Below are 17,852 nucleotides of genomic sequence, written 5' to 3' on the forward strand. Positions count from 1 at the left end.
TTGTCCCCTTAGGATTCCTATCACCTGGACAAGAGAGGTGCCTCCCTCACCAGCATCCTACAGGCGGTCACTGCAGAGTGGGGCTCAGCCAAGAATGCCCTGTGCCTGTCTAGTGTGGCAGGTCTGCTTCTGAGCCTAGGCCCTGTCCCTCCTAAAGAGACGGGGACATTTCAACTGGGCCAGGGCATGGCATTTGAGAAGGGAGACAGTTAACAACCATCGAAAGAGCCTAAAGCCACATGAGGGCACGAAAAATCCCCAGAGGCCTCCCTGTCCCAGCCAGCACTTCCCTTTTGTAGGCCCTGCCTCAGTAACTGCTGGCACCCATTGTCCCCTCTGTACCCGAAGCTCCATGGGGTCAGGAACCAGGCCCATCTGGCTCCTGACTTACCTCAACTCCCAGCACAAGGTGGCACATAACAGTCGCAAGGATAAACAACTATGTTTAGAGTGTGTGGAAACATTTTTGATGGGGAGAAGAGGAACAAAGAATATCTGATGCCATCGCACATCAGTGCTGACCCGGACCAGGATCCAATCCCTTTCATTTTACAGACGGAACAGCTGAGGCCCAGGGAGTGGCAAGAGTAAGAAAGGCTTCCAGCTGCCAGGAGTTAAGCCTTTCTCCCTACCAAGCACATGAGTCCACGCAATTAATCCCCTGGCCTACATGGCTGCGGTTAAGTAACTTGCCAGGCAGGATTAGAATTCCAGTCTCTGGTTCCCCTGGGTTCCGGCCATCTGACCCCCCGGGATCGGGTCTGGAGGGAGAAGAACCAGGAAGGATGGGGTTTAGGTAGCCTGAGGATGAGACACAGGGAAGGTGGCGACTTCTGTTTTCCAGCTGGGCAGACTCCTAGTGGTGGCGGGACTAGGGTCTCAACCCCCCAAGCCCAGGCTCTCTGAGACGGGAAGCGGGCACCACCCCCACCTCACACCAGGAGCCCTTTCTCGGGGAGCTCGTCCTGGGCCGCTGTCCCAGGGAGCTGGCCCACGGGGGCAGAGGCGGAGGGAAGGGCTGCAGGAGCGCGAGAACACGGGGCTTGCGCGCCACACACACCGAGGCGGAGGCCCGCAGGCTCCGAGCGCCGCGCCGGGCGGGCGGGCGGGCGGGGAAGCCGGGGAGGGAGGGAAGGAAGGAGGGACTGGGACAGGGCGGGGCGGCGGGGGCGGGGCGCCTGCCCAGAGGCCGAGCCCTGTCAGCCCCACCCCGCAGCAGCCCTGCCCGGGGCACCGCCCCGGCCCCCCCCCCACCCGAGCCCCATGCCAGTTGGGGACCCTCCACGTGACTCGGTGATGCAGAACGGTTATGACCTTCAGCGTGTGTCTGTGAACGCGAGGGTCCCAGTAACAGTGCGGGTTTGCGCCCGGCCCTGCCGGTGGGTGCAGGGACGTGTGGGTGTGTGAGCGTGTGTGGGTGTGTTGGGGAGGGTGCCCAGCGACATGTGACAAAGACTCCAGTCTCTGGGAGATGGTGAAGGGCCCGCGAGCAGGCGCTTTGTCTGGCTGTCTGCAGAGTGAGGTTCGCGCCGCGGCGGCGGCGGCGCCCGAGCGGTGCAGGATGCCGGGGCGCCAGGGCGGCCGGGGGCGCGCGCGCCTGTGCCGGGGTGAGTGCGCTGCGGCAGCGCCGGGGGGCAGCGCGGCGGGCCCGCGCCGGCCCGGGCCTCGGGCGTGACTGGGCGCCACCCGTGGGCGCTGCAGTGGTCGCGTGTCCCCGTGACCTCAGGAGGCCGCCCGGGTCCGGGTGGATCTCCGCGTGCCCCTCCCCGTCCGTCCTCCACGTGCGTGTCAGCGACGCGCGCGCCAAGGCGCGCACCCGCTCGCCTGTCGCCGCCGCCGCCACCGCGAACCGTGCCGGGAAAAGGTGCTGGGAACCGAGCGAGCCGGGGCCGTGGGCCCAAGCGCCATGGGCCGGAGGGAGGGCGGCAGGCAGCCGGTCATCCCCGGGCCTCGCCCCCGCGGGAGAACGGCCTGGAGTCGGCGGGGGCCGGCCCGGCCCGCGGGGAGGCCGGCCCGCGCCCCCTGAGCGACAGACGCCAGGTGAGGGGGCTGCGGGGGGGTTGCAGCTCGGGACTCGCTGGGGAGGGGCGACGGGCCACGCAAGGGGGTTGGGGGGACACCTTCCCCATGGGGGAGGAGATGGCGCGGAGGGGGGAGGCGGGTGGCGATTTCAGGGGACGCCAGAGAAAGGAAGTTCCGGGACCCTCCCTGCGCTCGGCCCACCTCCGCTTCCTGCCTTATGCCTTACCTTGTCCCCAGCGCCTGGACTCCCCCTAACTGCTTGGGAAATGTGACCTTTACTCTGGGGGGCCTGGCCCTAAAGGCCCCAGTCTTCCCCAATCCCTGGAGGACCCCTTGGACTTCTGACCCAGTCCCTCCCCAGGCCAGGCTCTCGGAAGCTGGCTCCTGGGACAGTGCCCTGGGCACGAGTGGGCACCTGCACCAGCCCCACCTGTGCCTGGGCTGTGGCCCTTCCCTACAGGGTGCTCACCATGGCCCCACCGCTCCTGCTGCTGTTGCTGGCCAGTGGAGCGGCTGCATGTCCCCTGCCCTGCGTCTGCCAGAACCTGTCCGAGTCACTCAGCACCCTTTGTGCCCACCGAGGCCTGCTGTTTGTGCCGCCCAACGTGGACCGGCGCACGGTGGAGCTGCGGCTGGCTGACAACTTCATCCAGGCCCTGGGGCCACCTGACTTCCGCAACATGACAGGGCTGGTGGACCTGACGCTGTCTCGTAATGCCATCACCCGCATTGGGGCCCGTGCCTTTGGGGACCTGGAGAGCCTGCGCTCCCTGCACTTGGATGGCAACAGGCTGGTGGAGCTGGGCACGGGCAGCCTGCGGGGCCCTGTCAACCTGCAGCACCTCATCCTCAGTGGCAACCAGCTGGGCCGCATCGCGCCAGGGGCTTTTGATGACTTCCTGGACAGCCTGGAGGACCTGGACCTGTCCTACAACAACCTCCGCCAGGTGCCCTGGGCGGGCATCGGCGCCATGCCTGCGCTGCACACCCTCAACCTGGACCACAACCTCATTGACGCGCTGCCCCCGGGCGCCTTCGCCCAGCTTGGGCAGCTCTCCCGCCTGGACCTCACCTCCAACCGCCTGGCCACGCTGGCCCCCGACCCGCTCTTCTCCCGGGGGCGCGACGCGGAGGCCTCGCCCGCCCCCCTGGTGCTGAGCTTCAGCGGGAACCCGCTGCACTGCAACTGCGAGCTGCTGTGGCTGCGGCGGCTGGCCCGGCCCGACGACCTGGAGACCTGTGCCTCCCCGCCCAGCCTGGCCGGCCGCTACTTCTGGGCGGTGCCCGAGGGCGAGTTCTCCTGCGAGCCGCCCCTCATCGCCCGCCACACGCAGCGCCTCTGGGTGCTGGAGGGCCAGCGGGCCACACTGCGGTGCCGGGCCCTTGGTGACCCTGCGCCCACTATGCACTGGGTTGGCCCTGATGACCGGCTGGTTGGCAACTCCTCCCGAGCCCGGGCTTTCCCCAATGGGACCCTGGAGATTGGGGTGACAGGTGCCGGGGACGCAGGGGGCTATACCTGCATTGCCACCAACCCCGCTGGAGAGGCCACAGCCCGAGTAGAGCTGCGGGTGCTGGCCTTGCCCCACGGCGGGAACACCAGTGCTGAGGGGGGCCACCCCGGGCCCTCGGACATTGCTGCCTCGGCTCGCACTGCTGCTGAGGGCGAGGGGACTCTGGAGTCTGAGCCAGCAGTGCAGGTGACAGAGGTGACTGCCACCTCAGGGCTGGTGAGCTGGGGGCCGGGGCGGCCAGCTGACCCTGTGTGGATGTTCCAGATCCAGTACAACAGCAGCGAGGATGAGACCCTCATCTACCGGTGAGGATGCACGCTTTGCTCACCCCTCACTCCGGTCTGCCCTCAGCCACCCCCCCACGGCCCTCTCCAAGGTTTGCCCCTGGCTCCCCCTCCCTTGGCATGCTCTTACCACCCCCTCCCCACGCCGCTGCTGTCTCGGAGGAGCAGTGGCCTGGCCTGGCCTGGCACGGCATGGCTGTCTGGGCAGTCAGGGCTGCAGGGCTCACATGGCAGCAGGCTGCCTGGGAGGGTCTCAGGCCGCACTGTGCAGGCTCTCTGGGCGCGCGTGGTGGCTGGGGTCTGTGCTGCAGCACGTGGTCGCACACACGTTATTTCTGCCTCTGCTGGTTGGTGCGGTTCCCTGAGGGCTCCCCCCGCCCCCAGCATCCTCTTCGGCTTGTCTTGGGCCTGCATGTCAGTGTGCACACCCATCTGTCCCCTGGCACTGTCTCCTGTCCCACACACATGTGCTTGTGTCTCTGCCTTCTTGAGTGAACACGCCAGGCCTGTGTGGTCTGGGAGAAGGGGACGTTCAGAGCTGGGAGCGTGGGGTGGAGGCAGACTTTGGGGCTGCAAGGTCCTGGCCTTGGGAGGTGGGGCTGGACCCCAGCCTGGGGCTCTGACCACCTGCCTCTGCCTGCAGGATTGTCCCAGCCTCCAGCCACCACTTCCTGTTGAAGCACCTGGTCCCTGGCGCTGACTATGACCTCTGCCTGCTGGCCCTGTCACCCGCTGCTGGGCCCTCAGACCTCACAGCCACCAGGCTGCTGGGCTGTGCCCACTTCTCCACGCTGCCGGCCACACCCCTGTGCCATGCCCTGCAGGCCCACGTGCTGGGCGGGACCCTGACTGTGGCCGTGGGGGGTGTGCTGGTGGCTGCCTTACTGGTCTTCACTGTGGCCTTGCTGGTTCGGGGCCGGGGGGCTGGGAATGGCCGCCTCCCCCTCAAGCTCAGCCATGTCCAGTCCCAGACCAATGGTGGCCCCAGCCCCACGCCCAAGACCCACCCGCCTCGGAGCCCCCCACCGCGCCCCCAGCGCAGCTGCTCCCTGGACCTGGGCGATGCTGGGTGCTACGGCTACGCCAGGCGCCTGGGAGGCGCCTGGGCCCGGCGGAGCCACTCGGTGCACGGGGGGCTTCTCGGGGCCGGGTGCCGGGGTGTGGGGGGCAGCTCAGAGCGGCTGGAGGAGAGCGTGGTATGAGGGGCGGCGCCGTGCGCTGAGGCACAGGCACAGGGCGGAGGGGCCAGGGCACTGCCCGGCCTGAGGGTCCCTCCTCGGTTTTTATTCTCGGTACCTCAGGCTCCTCTGTGCACTGGGCAGGACAGGGAGCCCTCTCCTCGGTTCTGGCCTCCAGACTAGGGTAAGGGGACGGGTCCCTCTGACAGGTGCTCACAGCCACCGAGGCAGGCGCTGCAGCCACCAAGTGGGAGTCTTGTTTTTATTTATAATAAAATTGTTGGGGACACCTCAGTGCCAGTCTCTGGTCTCCTCCGGCTAGATGCCCTGGGGAGAGGATGGGACATGGGTGGCAGAGGAACACGGCAGTGGCGGAGGCAGGGCCAGTATCTTATGACCTGGGTAAGCCCAGGCCCAGCCCTACAGGGGCTGCAGGCCCGGGCAGGTTGCCTGAGCTCTGCAGGCTTCTGCACTCGAACCTGTAAGTGCACAGCGCGCCCCTTCCTGGCAGGTGGGGACAGGAAATGGTGTCCTACACCTGTAAAGCCAGGCACATGGCACTCAACATGAGCATCTTCCTAGCAGACGTGGCATATGACAGTCCGCAGGGTGCCAGCAGGACTGGACTTAGCAACAGGAGGAGGTGGGAGATGATACAGCCCTTCTGGGCAGACAAAGGGACCTGAGCTGGCAATATTCCTCTGAGCACAACTCACTAAAAAGTCCCCACTGCTCCATTGGTGACAGCCTTGTAGACCATCTCTCAGGGCATCTTCTAGATTTGTAAGATTCCATCCTAAAAGGACTGGAAAGGCCTGGGAATCACACTGCCCTGGGACCCTCTGAAAGGTTCCTGCCAGTACTGCAGGCCCAGTGAGACTGTGGCTGCAGCTGCTCCACTGACTCCCCTTGTCACTGTGCCCTGGGCTTTCCTAGAAAGATGGCCCTGGCTCTCCTCCCTGCAAGGAGACAGCTGGATAGGGGTGCATGTGGCCACTCCCCTGCTCTAGTGCCCTATCTGGACACCTGACAGTCCAAGGCCAGGGGACCCTGGCCAGGCTGCTGTGGCCTCCTGCACAATCTGCCTGGACAGTGGCTGGGCAGCATCACACCGACACACAAGTGCCCACAGGCGCAGATGGCCCTCAGCCCTCCTGAGGGTGTGACGCACGCAGGCCCTACATGAAAACACAAGGTGGGCACTGGCATCCCAGGGACGCAGAGGCGCTGGGCCTATGCCCAGCCACAGCGAACGCGATGCACGGCCGCGCTGGGGTTTCCAAGGCTGTGTTCTAAGGTGCGCGTGGACATGGGTACACCTGCTCTCCAGGCGTCAGAGCCTGGTCTAAGGAAATGGGAGCAACGTCCTTGACGGAGAAGGGCAGGGGCGAAAGCCGTCTGAGGGGGTGTGGAGAGGGCACAGCGGGTGGGTGCGCAGGACGCCTGGGGACAGGAGCACCAGGACCAGTGCGTGGTGTTGGCGGAAGGCTGGGGCACGGCATGAGTCAGCAGCCTGGTCTCCGTACTCTTGGGGAGGACACGGCACCCCCAGACACCCAAAACACTTGTCCTGCTGCTGGCCCTGTGATCATGGGCCAGTGTGTCCCGTTCTCCACCTTGTAGGGGAGGAGCCAAGGTGGAGGATGCTCGTGGGCCCTCCAGGGTGTGGGACAGGTGCAAGGTCCTATGGGCCAAGGGACTAGCTTGCCGAGCAGGTAGGACCCGAGTGCTGACAGTGGGGAGAGGAACCGGAACACAACCACAGGGACCAGCCAAGACCACCAGGCCAGGGACAGGCAAGGGGTGGGGACAGCCCAGGTCATCCCATTGTGGTCATAGTATACACTGGCCAAACAGCCCCTCCTAACACGGAAGCAGCCCCAGGACACCTCTGCCAGGAAAGCCAGCCCCCGTGGCAAGCGCGGGTGGGGCACGTGATACTGCTGCCCTGGGTGCGAGGCAGGGATCCCCAGCTCCCTACAGAAGAGTGCAGACCCCCAGTGTCTGGGAAACCCCTGCTCCCTTCTCAAGGTGGGCCCAGAAGCCTCTTCTAAAAGGTCTCTGCACTGGGGCAATTGCCAGGACCAGCCACAGAGCCGCATGGACAGATGAATGTCCTAAGGGACAGCACTGTCCACGTGCTGCAACCCCACCCGGCCAAGCCTCCACACAGGCATGGGCTGCAGGAAGCTGCAGGGAGGACACCGAGGCCTCAGCCAGCGCCCAGCACAGCCTGTCCCACGGGACCCTGGAGAGGCTTGGGGAGGAGCTCCCAGTGGCCAAGGGCCGGGCCCTGTCCTCCGGCTCTTCTTGCCCTGCCATGCTGAGGGTGGCACCCACGGAACGTGTGGGCAGGTGCTGGCTTCAAAGAACAAGGCGGTATTTCCTGGCTGTGAATCCCTCTCTAGCTCCAGGTGCTAGTGACAGAGCCCAGCAAAGAGGCGGTGGGCGTGTAGGACCCTGGCAGGCAGGGCGGCCACCGCAGCCAGGAGAAGGTACGCTGAGCTGCAGACCCACCAAGGGTGGAGCCACTGCCCCTACCCCCTGCTTGCCACTCCCTTGGCTATCCTTGAAACACCTGACATTGTCACACACCAGGTCCCGGTGAGGAGGCAGCAGGGGCTGGCAGGGGGTCTGACTACACAAAGTGCCTTCATCCATGCAAGACACAGGCTTGTGCTCAGGGTGGCACAAGCGGGTGGCCCCGTTTTCCTGAAATTAATGACCTGGCTGGGCGTAGTGGCTCACGCCTGTCATCCCAGCACTCTGGGAGGCCGAGGCTGGCTGATCATTTGAGCTCAGGAGTTCAAGACCAGCCTGAGCAAGAGCGAGACCCTGTCTCTACTAAAAATAGAAAGAAATTAATTGGCCAACTAAAAATATATAGAAAATATTAGCTGGGCATGGTGGCGCATGCCTGTAGTCCCAGCTACTTGGGAGGCTGAGGCAGGAGGATCGCATGAGCCCAGGAGTTTGAGGTTGCTGTGAGCTAGGCTGATGCCACAGCACTCTAGCCCAGGCACCTGGACTCTGTCTCAAAAAAAAAAAAAAAAAAAAAGAAGAATGACCTGGGGGACTTGTTCAAAACACAGGCTCTGGGGCTTTGACTCAAACCTGTGGGACCAGGGTTTCCAGTAGGGAGGCTGGTAGTATGGAACACACGCTCCAGATGATTCTGACCCCAAGGGGGCAGGACACAGTGTGGGGCTCCCCGGAACAAGACTCCTGATGGGAGGCTCACTCATGCACCAAAGTGTCTGAAGAATAGCTCTGGGGACCAGGCCAACCACAGGCATGCTGAGGAGCATGCAATGGGCAGCTCTGGTGCCCGCAGGGTCAAAGCAGCTGCGACTACGAAGCAGCTACGACGGCAGGAGCCGCTGCTCGACCAGGCCACAGGCAGGGCCGGCTGAGGCAGGGCCACGCGCCAGCCCCTCAGCAGCGATGCGAACGACCACGAACCCTCCGAGGGCCAGGGGCAAAGGCAGGTGGGCGCCGCAGCCTCTCACCTTCACGCCTCGGACACGGAACTCGGCGAGAGCTCTGCTCATCTTTGTGGCGGCCGTGGGGTGGTCTTTGCCATGGGCGATGACTTTGACCAGCAGGGAGTCATAGTGGGGGGAGATGACGGCTCCTTGGAAGGCAGAGGCGTTGTCCAGGCGGATGCCCATGCCCTCTCCGCTCCGGAACACCTGTGGGACAGGCGAGAGGTCGGGACCTGGCATGGAGGCTGCGGCCCTGACCCAGGCAGCCATGTAGGCCAACTCTCACTCGCCAGGCTTTGCTCTGTTTCTACTGGTAAACCCAGGGGTGCAACCCCTTCCCACATCCCACACAGGCCCGGCAGCCTGCTCCCTGGGATGACATGGAGGGGGCAGGGGGGAGAAGCCCTGCCAACCCTGCAGCTGTGTGCACAGCCCAGCCCGGCAGGGCCAGCCCCACCTCTGTTCCTGGGGCCAAAACCCTCCAACCTTCCGCCTGCCCGACCAACCCTCTTGCATCCATTCATTCGTGTGTCCCTTCATTCCTGTGTCACAGGGATGCAGTGTCCACTGCAAAACAGATGCTGCCAATCCAGACACTGACAGAAGTCCCTGCTGACTCGGGGCTCCCAGATAAGAATGAAATGCACAGACTGGCGCAGGGACACTTAGTGAGGACAGCAGACTGGGCAGGCTGGCCAAGGGGTTTTGTTTCTAACATACGGGTGACGGGGAAGGCCTCGGCACCCACCCACGCCCTGTCCTTCCCTCTCCTTGCAGGAGTGGGCAGACGGGGGAGGCGGCGAAGGAGGAAGCGGATAGGTACGGAATACCGAGGGCAGAAGAGTGCTGCATGCGGGAGACACCCGGGTGTGGGGGCCCCAGCTGCCCTGTCGCAGCTCAGACGCAAACTGGGAATGCGAGTGGGTCAGGGAGACCCACGGACATGGATGGAGGTGGCGGGGAAGGCAGCTCTGTGCAGGGAGACAGGCCTGGGGTATGGGGGGTGGCACTAACACTTGCACACGCGGTGGCACTCATGACAGCCCTGTGGGAAGAGCAAGCTCCCGCAGGGAGAGCCTCCCCAGGGGTGGGGGACCCTCCAGGTACACATAAGGAAGACGGGGAGTCAGGAGACAGCCCAGAAGGGCTCGGGACACCCACTGTACCATGTTTCTGCTGCTAAGGGGCAGAGGCCTGTGTTCAATAAAGAGGAACTTAATAAAATATTTAAGGGTGAACGCTCAGCTGTGAGCAGGAACTGTCAGCTAAAAATACTCCGTGGTAAACCAGGCCCGAGGAACCAGGCTTGGAAGTGGGGGTGGAGGGAGCAGAGAAGCCGGCCGCCGGGCAGCTCGGCCTCAGGCTGCCCCCACCTGCAGGCTCTGATCCTTCCAGAAATGGATGTGGGCGGCCAGCTCCCTGCTGTTCTACGAGCTCTGTGACTTTCAGAATCCAGAGCACCCCATCCCTGCCCCTGCCTTGGTGTCCCCACCAGACCCTGGAGCCTCTGCCCTGGACTCTAGGGCAGAACCTGGCTCCCCAGTGTCCCGCCTCCTCAGGGGTTCAGGCAGATGGGGACGCAGTCACCAGAGGCTGGCGGGTGTTGCCGACACACAGGACCCAGGAGGCAAGGAGCACGGGCACCTGAGTAGGCCGAGGCCTCCTGCCTGCAGCTGGGAAAAGGGGACAGGGAGCTTTCAAGGACCACCTGGCTGGGCCCTGGTGCTGAGAGGAAGCCTCCCAGAGAAGGCACAGGTCCTACCGTGCCCGGAGCCTGCCCTGACTCTGCCCTGACCCTGCTCCGGCGCCCTTCCCATGCCAGCTCTCTCCCCTGCCCCGGCCACTCTAAACTCTGCCTCTCGGGTTCCTTCCTGCGCCACTGTCTCCCTGACTTCTTCACTCACTCCTGGTGGCTCTCCCTCCACCGGGACAGCGGGGCCAGTCCTCTGCTGCTCCCACCCTGGGGTCCTGCCTTGCCAGCCCTCCTCCCTCAGCCCGAGGGCAGGACAGGCCCAGCCACTCCACCCTGCGGCAACAAGGACTTGGGCTCCTGGCGGAAGATGGAAGAGTCAAGAGCTGGGCTTCATTTCTGGGAAGCCCACGTTACTCCAGAAAGCTGGTCTGCTCCCTGTCCCGTGACTCCCCAGGGGCTTCCTCCCAGCCTGAGTGCCAGCAGCTGCTTGCCCCAGCACATCTCCCATGACTCTAAGTTGGCTTCAGACCAGCCCAAGAGTGCTCTCCCCACGGAGACCTGGCACTGCGGTTCTGGGCACCCCAGAGTGGCAGCCTGGCCCTCGAGAATCATCACACAGACTGAGACCGGTGTCTGACTGCTGGAATGTCACCCACCTCAATGCGGCCAGTGTCCGGCTGGAAGCTGCGTGCGGGATCCTCCGTGGTGACCCGGCACTGGATGGCGCAGCCGTTGATGCGGATATTCTCCTGCCGCAGGCCCAGGTCAGGCAGGCTCCTGCCCTCGGCCACGTGGATCTGGGCATGGACCAGGTCCACGCTGCAGGTGGCAAAAAACAGGAGAAGGAGGGAGCAGAGTGTGAGGCAGGGGACAGCTGCTCCTGACCACGGCTCTGTCGTCCCTGCCCTGCTCCTGCCAGGACACCGGGAAAGGCTCTGCAGTCCAAGTGACAGAGCACACAGCGGCTGAATCGGGGCCTGCTGAAACACCGAGGCCTGCCCGCTGCCCTGCGGTCTCTCCATTCTCCTGTCTGCCCCCATCCCATTCCTCCCCGGAAGCCTAGATGTGAAGCCTTAGCAGATCTCTGGGTTGGAGGGTCGGGACACCCATGCGTGGAGCCCACGTGCTGTGCTGTGCAGGACATGCGTGGGGCAGTCTGAGAGGACAGGCGTGATGGCCGGGTGCACCAAGAACCACGCTGCCGGGGGCCTGCACAGCTGGGTGCGGGCGCATGCCCAGACCCGCTAGAGGTGACCCGTCTAGAGTACAGGGCTTTCCACCTCTGCACGGTTTTATAAGCTCAGCCTTCCTGACTGCCATGCTCCTAAGGACAGAAACAGATCCCAGTAGGACAGCTGTTAAAAAAAAAACAAAACAAAAAAACTCCAGGTTTTAAATTTATTGTCACCGAGGCTTGTGGTAAGGACAGCCTGGAAACTACACTGGCAGATGTTCCTCTGTGTTCTGTTTTGCCTTCTAGACACTTCACAGCCGCAAGGACGATCATTGCTTATCACTGTGACCACACGCCACAGACGAGGCCATCTCTTCCCATGCGGGCTCTCCGCGGTGGTGCTCGGAGGGCCACTCTCGTTCCTGCCAGAGGAGGGGCTTGAGGTTCAGACAGGCTGTAGCTCGCCCAGGCTCCACGTAGCCCAGGCCCCGGAGGAACCTGAACCCCAGGCTGTCTGACAAACCCTTGCCGCAGAGCACAGACTTCTGCTCCCAACAGAGCAGCCTCCGGCAGGTTTGAGGCTGACAACGACTCACAGCAGTGTGCCGGGGAAAGTCTCACGGAGCCGGAGGTGAGGCTGGAGCCTCAGCAAAGACTCTGACCTGCGCCTCGGGAGAGTCGGGAGTCTGGTGGCCTTCGTGTGCCTGCCAGGCGAGGGCAGCCGCCCTGGCTGCATCCTCAGTCTCAGGTGGGGTCAGGGTTTAGGGAAAGAACTGGAAGCAGGAATGTTCTGTGACAAGATGGACTGGCCCAAAGCCAGGGTTAAACTCTTGAATTGCTCAAAATATGTATTTTGAAACAGTGAAAGCCATTTTAATCATCATTTATCAACTAGGCAGATTTTTAAAAAATGCCCATACTCAGTGCTTGTGGGAGAACACAGTGGCACAACGTATCCAGAAGGCCGTTAGGCGAGATGTTGCTAACCTTTGCTCAGGTACTCTCAGTAAGGTGTTTGTCCTCAGAGATGAAGTCTAAGGTTTAGGCACACAATGATAACCAACACCCTTAATAACCATAAAATCCAGAAACCACCTAATTGCCTAATAATACAGGACTCCCTAGATTATGAAATGCACAGATGATGGACTAGTGTGCAGCCGCTGGAAGTGTTTAGAAACAATAATGGCCTGGGAGAATGCCTTCAACAAATAGCAAATATTAAACTTAAAAAGTAGAATCAAAATTCTGTATAGAACATCTCAATTGCATCAAACTATTCACATAATACTGTAAGTAAAGATGGAAAGAAAGATACCAAAAGATTCAGAGTGAGCACAGCTGGAGGCAGGACTTGAGAACTGGGTTCCAGTCCCAGCCATGTGATTTGAGCAACCCTCTTACCCTCTGAGCCTTGGTTTCCCCATCTGGTAAACAGGCTGATGGGCACCTTCCTTACACGCAGCTGCGAGGGTCCCACGTGCACGGAGCACGGTGCTGGCTGGGGGTGCACGTCAGCATCTTGAGGCACGCAGCCCCCCAATCATTTTTATTTGTTCCTTTGTACTAATTTTCATGATAACCTTGTGATACTTTTGCAGTAATGATGTTTTTAGAAACATCAAGTACCTGGATCCCTTGCTGCTCCCACCAAGGTGGAGAGTGAGCAGGTTTCTGGCCGCTGGCCCTCTCAGAAGCCACTTGAAGTGGATTTTACACAAAACATGGCCACCGCCCCTCCCAGCACCACCCCCCCCACTCACTCAGTGATCTCCTCGGTGACGGTGTGCTCCACCTGCAGGCGGGAGTTGACCTCAATGAAGTAGTGCTTGCCGTTCTTGTCCACCAGGAACTCCACAGTGCCCGCGTTCTCGTAGCCCACCTGCGGGGCGGCCACATGAGCAGGTGCAGGCGGGCGGGGGAAGGGGAGAGCCCGGAACGGGATCCCATCCTCCCCTCCGGTTGGTTCCATAAAAGAACAGCCTGCAGCATGCCCTGCCATGACAAGCACCCGCAGGAGGCCCGGGCCTCGGACCCAGGGCCATGCTCCCGCCCAGACCCTTCTCCCAAGGACTCCACTGGGATCCAGGGTCTTGCTGGAGCGTCAGGTAGCTGCACCCAGCTTGTCTGGGACAAGACGTCAGCATCTGCCCCAGACTCGGTGCCCTTTTCTGAGTCTGCCTTCCGGGCTTGCCAGCTGAGGCCTCCTGGTCTGCTCGCACCCAGAGAACTAGGCTCTCCCAGGCTCATAGAAGGGCTTGCAGAAAGTTCCCTCCTCATCTACGCCATCATCGCCTCTGGCCACCGCCCAAAGAGATGTCATTTGAGAGGAACCAACAGATAATGACTCTAACTCAAATTTCAAGCATAAATCCAGTTTCACTTCTGGTCCTACCAAACCACAAACTAGATTTAAATCATTTCCCTCAAATCTGTCATGGAATGAGAGCTGGTATAAGCCAATAAATAAGACCAAACTTAAGGTAAAATCACTCCTATGAGGTAACCCAAATCACAACTCTACATGAGATCTTAATCAATGCCTCATTTTCATTGGCCAAGGCCTCACTGTGGAGCATAGGCCCTGGCCTTCAGCTTGGGGAAGGTTACAGATTCCTCTGGTGTCTGTCACATCTTCTGGCCCAGGCTGCATGGAGGTCAGAGGTGGCACAGCTCTGGAAGGAATCAGGCCCTGGCTGCGGGGCTGTGGCTTGGGGCAGCATGGGACCTGGCTGCTGGGAAGGCCTGGCTCTTAGGAGGGAGGGCACAGGAAGAAGGGCAGGCAGGACCCCTGCCACACACCTGGCCATGGCAGGTGCTCTCCAGGTGCATCACCAGGCACCCCTGCCTCCTCCACACCCCTGACCAGTCTGCAGAGCTCCAGGTGGGCCGAGACTGGCAGAAGGACCTGAGTGAGCACACAGACTGCACTAAATGCAAGGCGGGAGACGGAAGCAAGTGAGGACAAAATGCCTTCACAGTGGTCCTTCATCTGGACAGAATCCACTGACTCTACTTCCTTCACTCTGGCTGAGCCGGAGCCTGGCAAAGCCCGCTCTGCGCAACAGGGTGCCAAGAGGGGCCAGGCCTCTTTCCCTCCCTCTTCTGAGCCATCCTGGACTCTGGGCCTGGCCCCTGAGCCAGCTGCCTCTGCTGCCACACAGAAAGGATCTAAAGACCCCACTTTCTGGCTTCCAAGAGATTCCTTCTCCCCCTCCCCATCCCTCCGTGGTTGTTCTGGGTGCCCCTGCGCCCCGCCGTGAGGCCTGCCCGGGGAAGGGGTGCCTGGTGAGCCCGTCTCTGAGTGGGGAGGGCTCCATGCCCTCAGCTGCCGGTACTCTGTCCCAGTGAGCTCCCTATCCTCACCTGCTTAGCGAGTTTGACAGAGTCGCCAGTGAGCCTGGCCCGGAGCTGGGGGTCCAGCTGGGCAGCAGGGGCGATCTCCACCACTTTCTGGTGCCGCCGCTGGATGGAGCAGTCTCGCTCATACAGGTGCAGAATGTTCCCATATTGGTCCCCTGGGGTGGAAAGTAAGCTGGGCTCAGCTTTTTCTGGAATCTAAATGCCCCCAAATGCCCAACAACCCCCACGTAGCCACTGTGGCCAGCTGGTGCCTGCTCCCAGCGGGGGGCGGGGGCAGCAGCAGAGACACTGGCACAACTTAGGCCTCAGGGACCTGACTGCTGGCCCAGCTCCCAGAGCCCACTTTCAGGAGGGAAGGTTCTGGAAGAGCTCCTGGGGGTGCCCCAATAGGCCCCCGAGCTGTCCCGAAACCCAGCCACTGTGCACCCAGAAGGATTGGGGCCCCTGAGTGCCCGCCTTGTGCCACTTTGGCCTTGGGAACACCTCCGACTCACCCAAGATCTGCACCTCAATGTGGCGCGGCTTCTCGATGAACTTCTCCACAAAGAGCGCCCCGTTCCCAAAGGCGGCCAGAGCCTCCGAGTAGGCCCGGGTGTAATTCTCCTCCAGCTCCTGGGAGGGTAGGTGGGGGCTGAGCGGACATCGGGCCCACAGCTCTGTCTTGCCCTCTGCCATGAGCTCTGTGTGCCCACCCCCCGAGCCCCACAGCGGCTGCCCTGCCTCGCTCCCAGCCCTGGGTGTCTGCACTTGTGCTCACCTCGTAGCTGTGCACGACCCTCATGCCACGCCCCCCGCCCCCATAGGCAGCCTTGAAGATAATGGGGAAGCCGTAGGTGTTGGAGAACTCATGGGCCTCGTGCAGGGAAGTGATGGGGGCGTCTGTGCCGGGGACGACAGGGACACCTGTGGGGAGATAGGCGTGGGGCCTCTGTAATGGGTGGGAATCCCTGCCAGACCCAGCAAGGAAACAAGCACCCTGCCAGCCCCTCTCCAGGAGCTGCGTGGCCGCCCGTGGCTTGCCCGCTGTGTTCACCTGCGGCAATGGCAATGGCCCGGGCCTCCACCTTGTCTCCCATCTTGCGCACCACCTCTGGGCTTGGCCCAATGAACTTGACTCCAGCATCCTGGCAGGCCTGGGCAAAGTCCGCTCGCTCGGAGAGGAACCCATAGCCAGGGTGCACAGCATCCACGTTGTTCTCCTGTGGGGGAGGGGGTGGGAAGAGGCTAGTATCCCTCGATCCCCTTGCAGGCCTTGGCCAGCTGCCTCCCCCACCCCACCCACCTGGCTCATCCGTCCATTCACTAACACACTTACTGTGGACACGACCTGGTCCCCGCCTCAAAAGACCCCAGGCACCCCGAGGCTCCCCAGTCCCTGCTGCCCAGGCCCAGCCAGCCTGCCTGGCGCACCTTGGCCACCTTGATGATGTCTGGGATATGCAGGTAGGCCTGCACCGGGGCCAGGCCACGGCCAATGAGGTAGGCTTCGTCCGCTTTCTGCCGGTGCATCTGGCCCGTGTCCTGCTCAGAGTAGACAGCCACAGTGCGAATGCCGAGCTCCGTGCAGGCCCGGAACACACGGATGGCAATCTCGCCTGGGGGACATGGGGACCAGAATTAGATTCCTGTGTCCTAGGAGAAGCAGGAAGGGGGTGGAGAGCTGGGCGCTGGGGCAATGGCAGGAGGAGGAAAGCTGAGGCTCCTCTTGCTGGCTCCAGTGGTGCTCACCTCTGTTGGCCACCATGACTTTCTTGATGGGCTTGTATTCCAGGCGCCGGACATTTGGGGAGGCAGCGGGGGCGGTGGAAGTTCGGCGGGTACCCAGGAGTCTCAAGCTCCCACGAACTCTCTGGAATTTCAGCATCTGGGGACAGAAGTTAGAGACCTCAGGTTAGAGCAGCCTTAGGACGAAGGCTCCCCAGAAAGAGTGAGGGGCCCTCACCCAACCCCACAATGGCCCCACATAAAAGCCATCACCATTTCCCTCCTCGATTCCTGGATAGTCCTGACATCCCTAGGCTGTAGGGAAGGGAGCAAACCCAAACTAAAACAGAACCCCAAGCTTACCTTAATATTCTTTTTTTTTTTTTTTTTTTTTTTTTTTGAGACAGAGTCTCACTTTGTTGTCCAGGCTAGAGTGAGTGCCGTGGCGTCAGCCTAGCTCACAGCAACCTCAAACTCCTGGGCTTGAGTGATCCTTCTGCCTCAGCCTCCCGAGTAGCTGGGACTACAGGCATGCGCCACCATGCCCAGCTAATTTTTTATATATATATCAGTTGGCCAATTAATTTCTTTCTATTTATAGTAGAGACGGGGTCTCGCTCTTGCTCAGGCTGGTTTTGAACTCCTGACCTTGAGCAATCCGCCCGCCTCGGCCTCCCAAGAGCTAGGATTACAGGCGTGAGCCACAGCGCCCGGCCATTACCTTAATATTCTAATACACACTATAACTTTTTTTTTTAAGACAGGGTCTCACTCTGTTGCCCAGGCTAAAGTGCAGTGGCGTTAGCCTAGCTCACTGCAACCTCAGACTCCTGGACTCAAGTGATCCTCCTGCCTCAGCCTCCCAAAGTGCTGGGATTACAGGCATGCGCCACACCACCATGTCCAGCCTAATACACTACAACTTTTAAAAGTACAACACTTCAAGCTCTTAAAGCAATTTCAGAGGCCACTAAGAAGCCCTGTGTGCACAAGGAAGCTGTATTGTCAGCGTCTGCCACCCTCTGCTCTGACACACCAGCCTGGGCAGGCCCCAGGCTACAGAACTCCCCCACCAGACCTACACCCACCACCCCGTGGTATCCCTGTCCCCAGGGTTCTGGCCAGCTAGGAAATGAGGGTAATGGCGTGTTTCTTAGATGAGCTGGTCCTTGTCAACGTGCTCTTTAAGGAAGAAGCCTCCGCTCAGTAAAATGCAGCTTTATTCAAACAGTGCTGGGAACCTTCCTTTCTTCTGAGGCTACCAAAGAAATTACTAATAAAAATCAACCAAGGGCAAGGGAAACAGGGAAGTCACAAAAAGACAAACGCTGTATGATTCTTCCACTTACATGATGCCCCAGAGTAGTCAAATCCAGTAAGACAGAAGGTAGGATGGCGGGTGTCAGGGGCTGGGGGTGGGGGGTGGGGGGTGGGG

At 61.4% G+C, this 17,852-nt stretch overlaps 2 protein-coding genes across 11 annotated transcripts in view; one reads left to right on the forward strand and one right to left on the reverse strand.

Moving 5' to 3' along the window:
- PC (pyruvate carboxylase) overlaps positions 1–17,852 on the reverse strand; it is a 100,309-nt gene that overhangs the window by 6,042 nt on the left and 76,415 nt on the right. For all 10 annotated transcript variants that reach the window (XM_012757600.3, XM_012757594.3, XM_012757597.3 and 7 more), the window contains 9 exons: positions 16,442–16,577; positions 16,124–16,308; positions 15,747–15,912; positions 15,471–15,616; positions 15,208–15,325; positions 14,717–14,868; positions 13,114–13,232; positions 10,833–10,995; positions 8,508–8,690 (listed from right to left, as the gene is read on the reverse strand). In XM_012757600.3, coding sequence (XP_012613054.1) covers positions 8,508–8,690; positions 10,833–10,995; positions 13,114–13,232; positions 14,717–14,868; positions 15,208–15,325; positions 15,471–15,616; positions 15,747–15,912; positions 16,124–16,308; positions 16,442–16,577 — 1,368 coding nt within the window. The remainder of the gene's footprint in view (positions 1–8,507; positions 8,691–10,832; positions 10,996–13,113; positions 13,233–14,716; positions 14,869–15,207; positions 15,326–15,470; positions 15,617–15,746; positions 15,913–16,123; positions 16,309–16,441; positions 16,578–17,852) is intronic.
- LRFN4 (leucine rich repeat and fibronectin type III domain containing 4) lies at positions 1,263–5,292 on the forward strand. Its single transcript, XM_012757603.2, has 3 exons — positions 1,263–2,040; positions 2,483–3,841; positions 4,464–5,292. Exons 2-3 carry the CDS (start codon positions 2,493–2,495, stop codon positions 5,020–5,022), a joined length of 1,908 nt encoding a protein of 635 aa, XP_012613057.1. The 5' UTR covers positions 1,263–2,040; positions 2,483–2,492; the 3' UTR covers positions 5,023–5,292.

Source organism: Microcebus murinus, chromosome 4 (genome assembly GCF_040939455.1).
Source record: "Microcebus murinus isolate Inina chromosome 4, M.murinus_Inina_mat1.0, whole genome shotgun sequence".
NCBI classification, from domain to species: Eukaryota; Metazoa; Chordata; class Mammalia; order Primates; family Cheirogaleidae; genus Microcebus; species Microcebus murinus.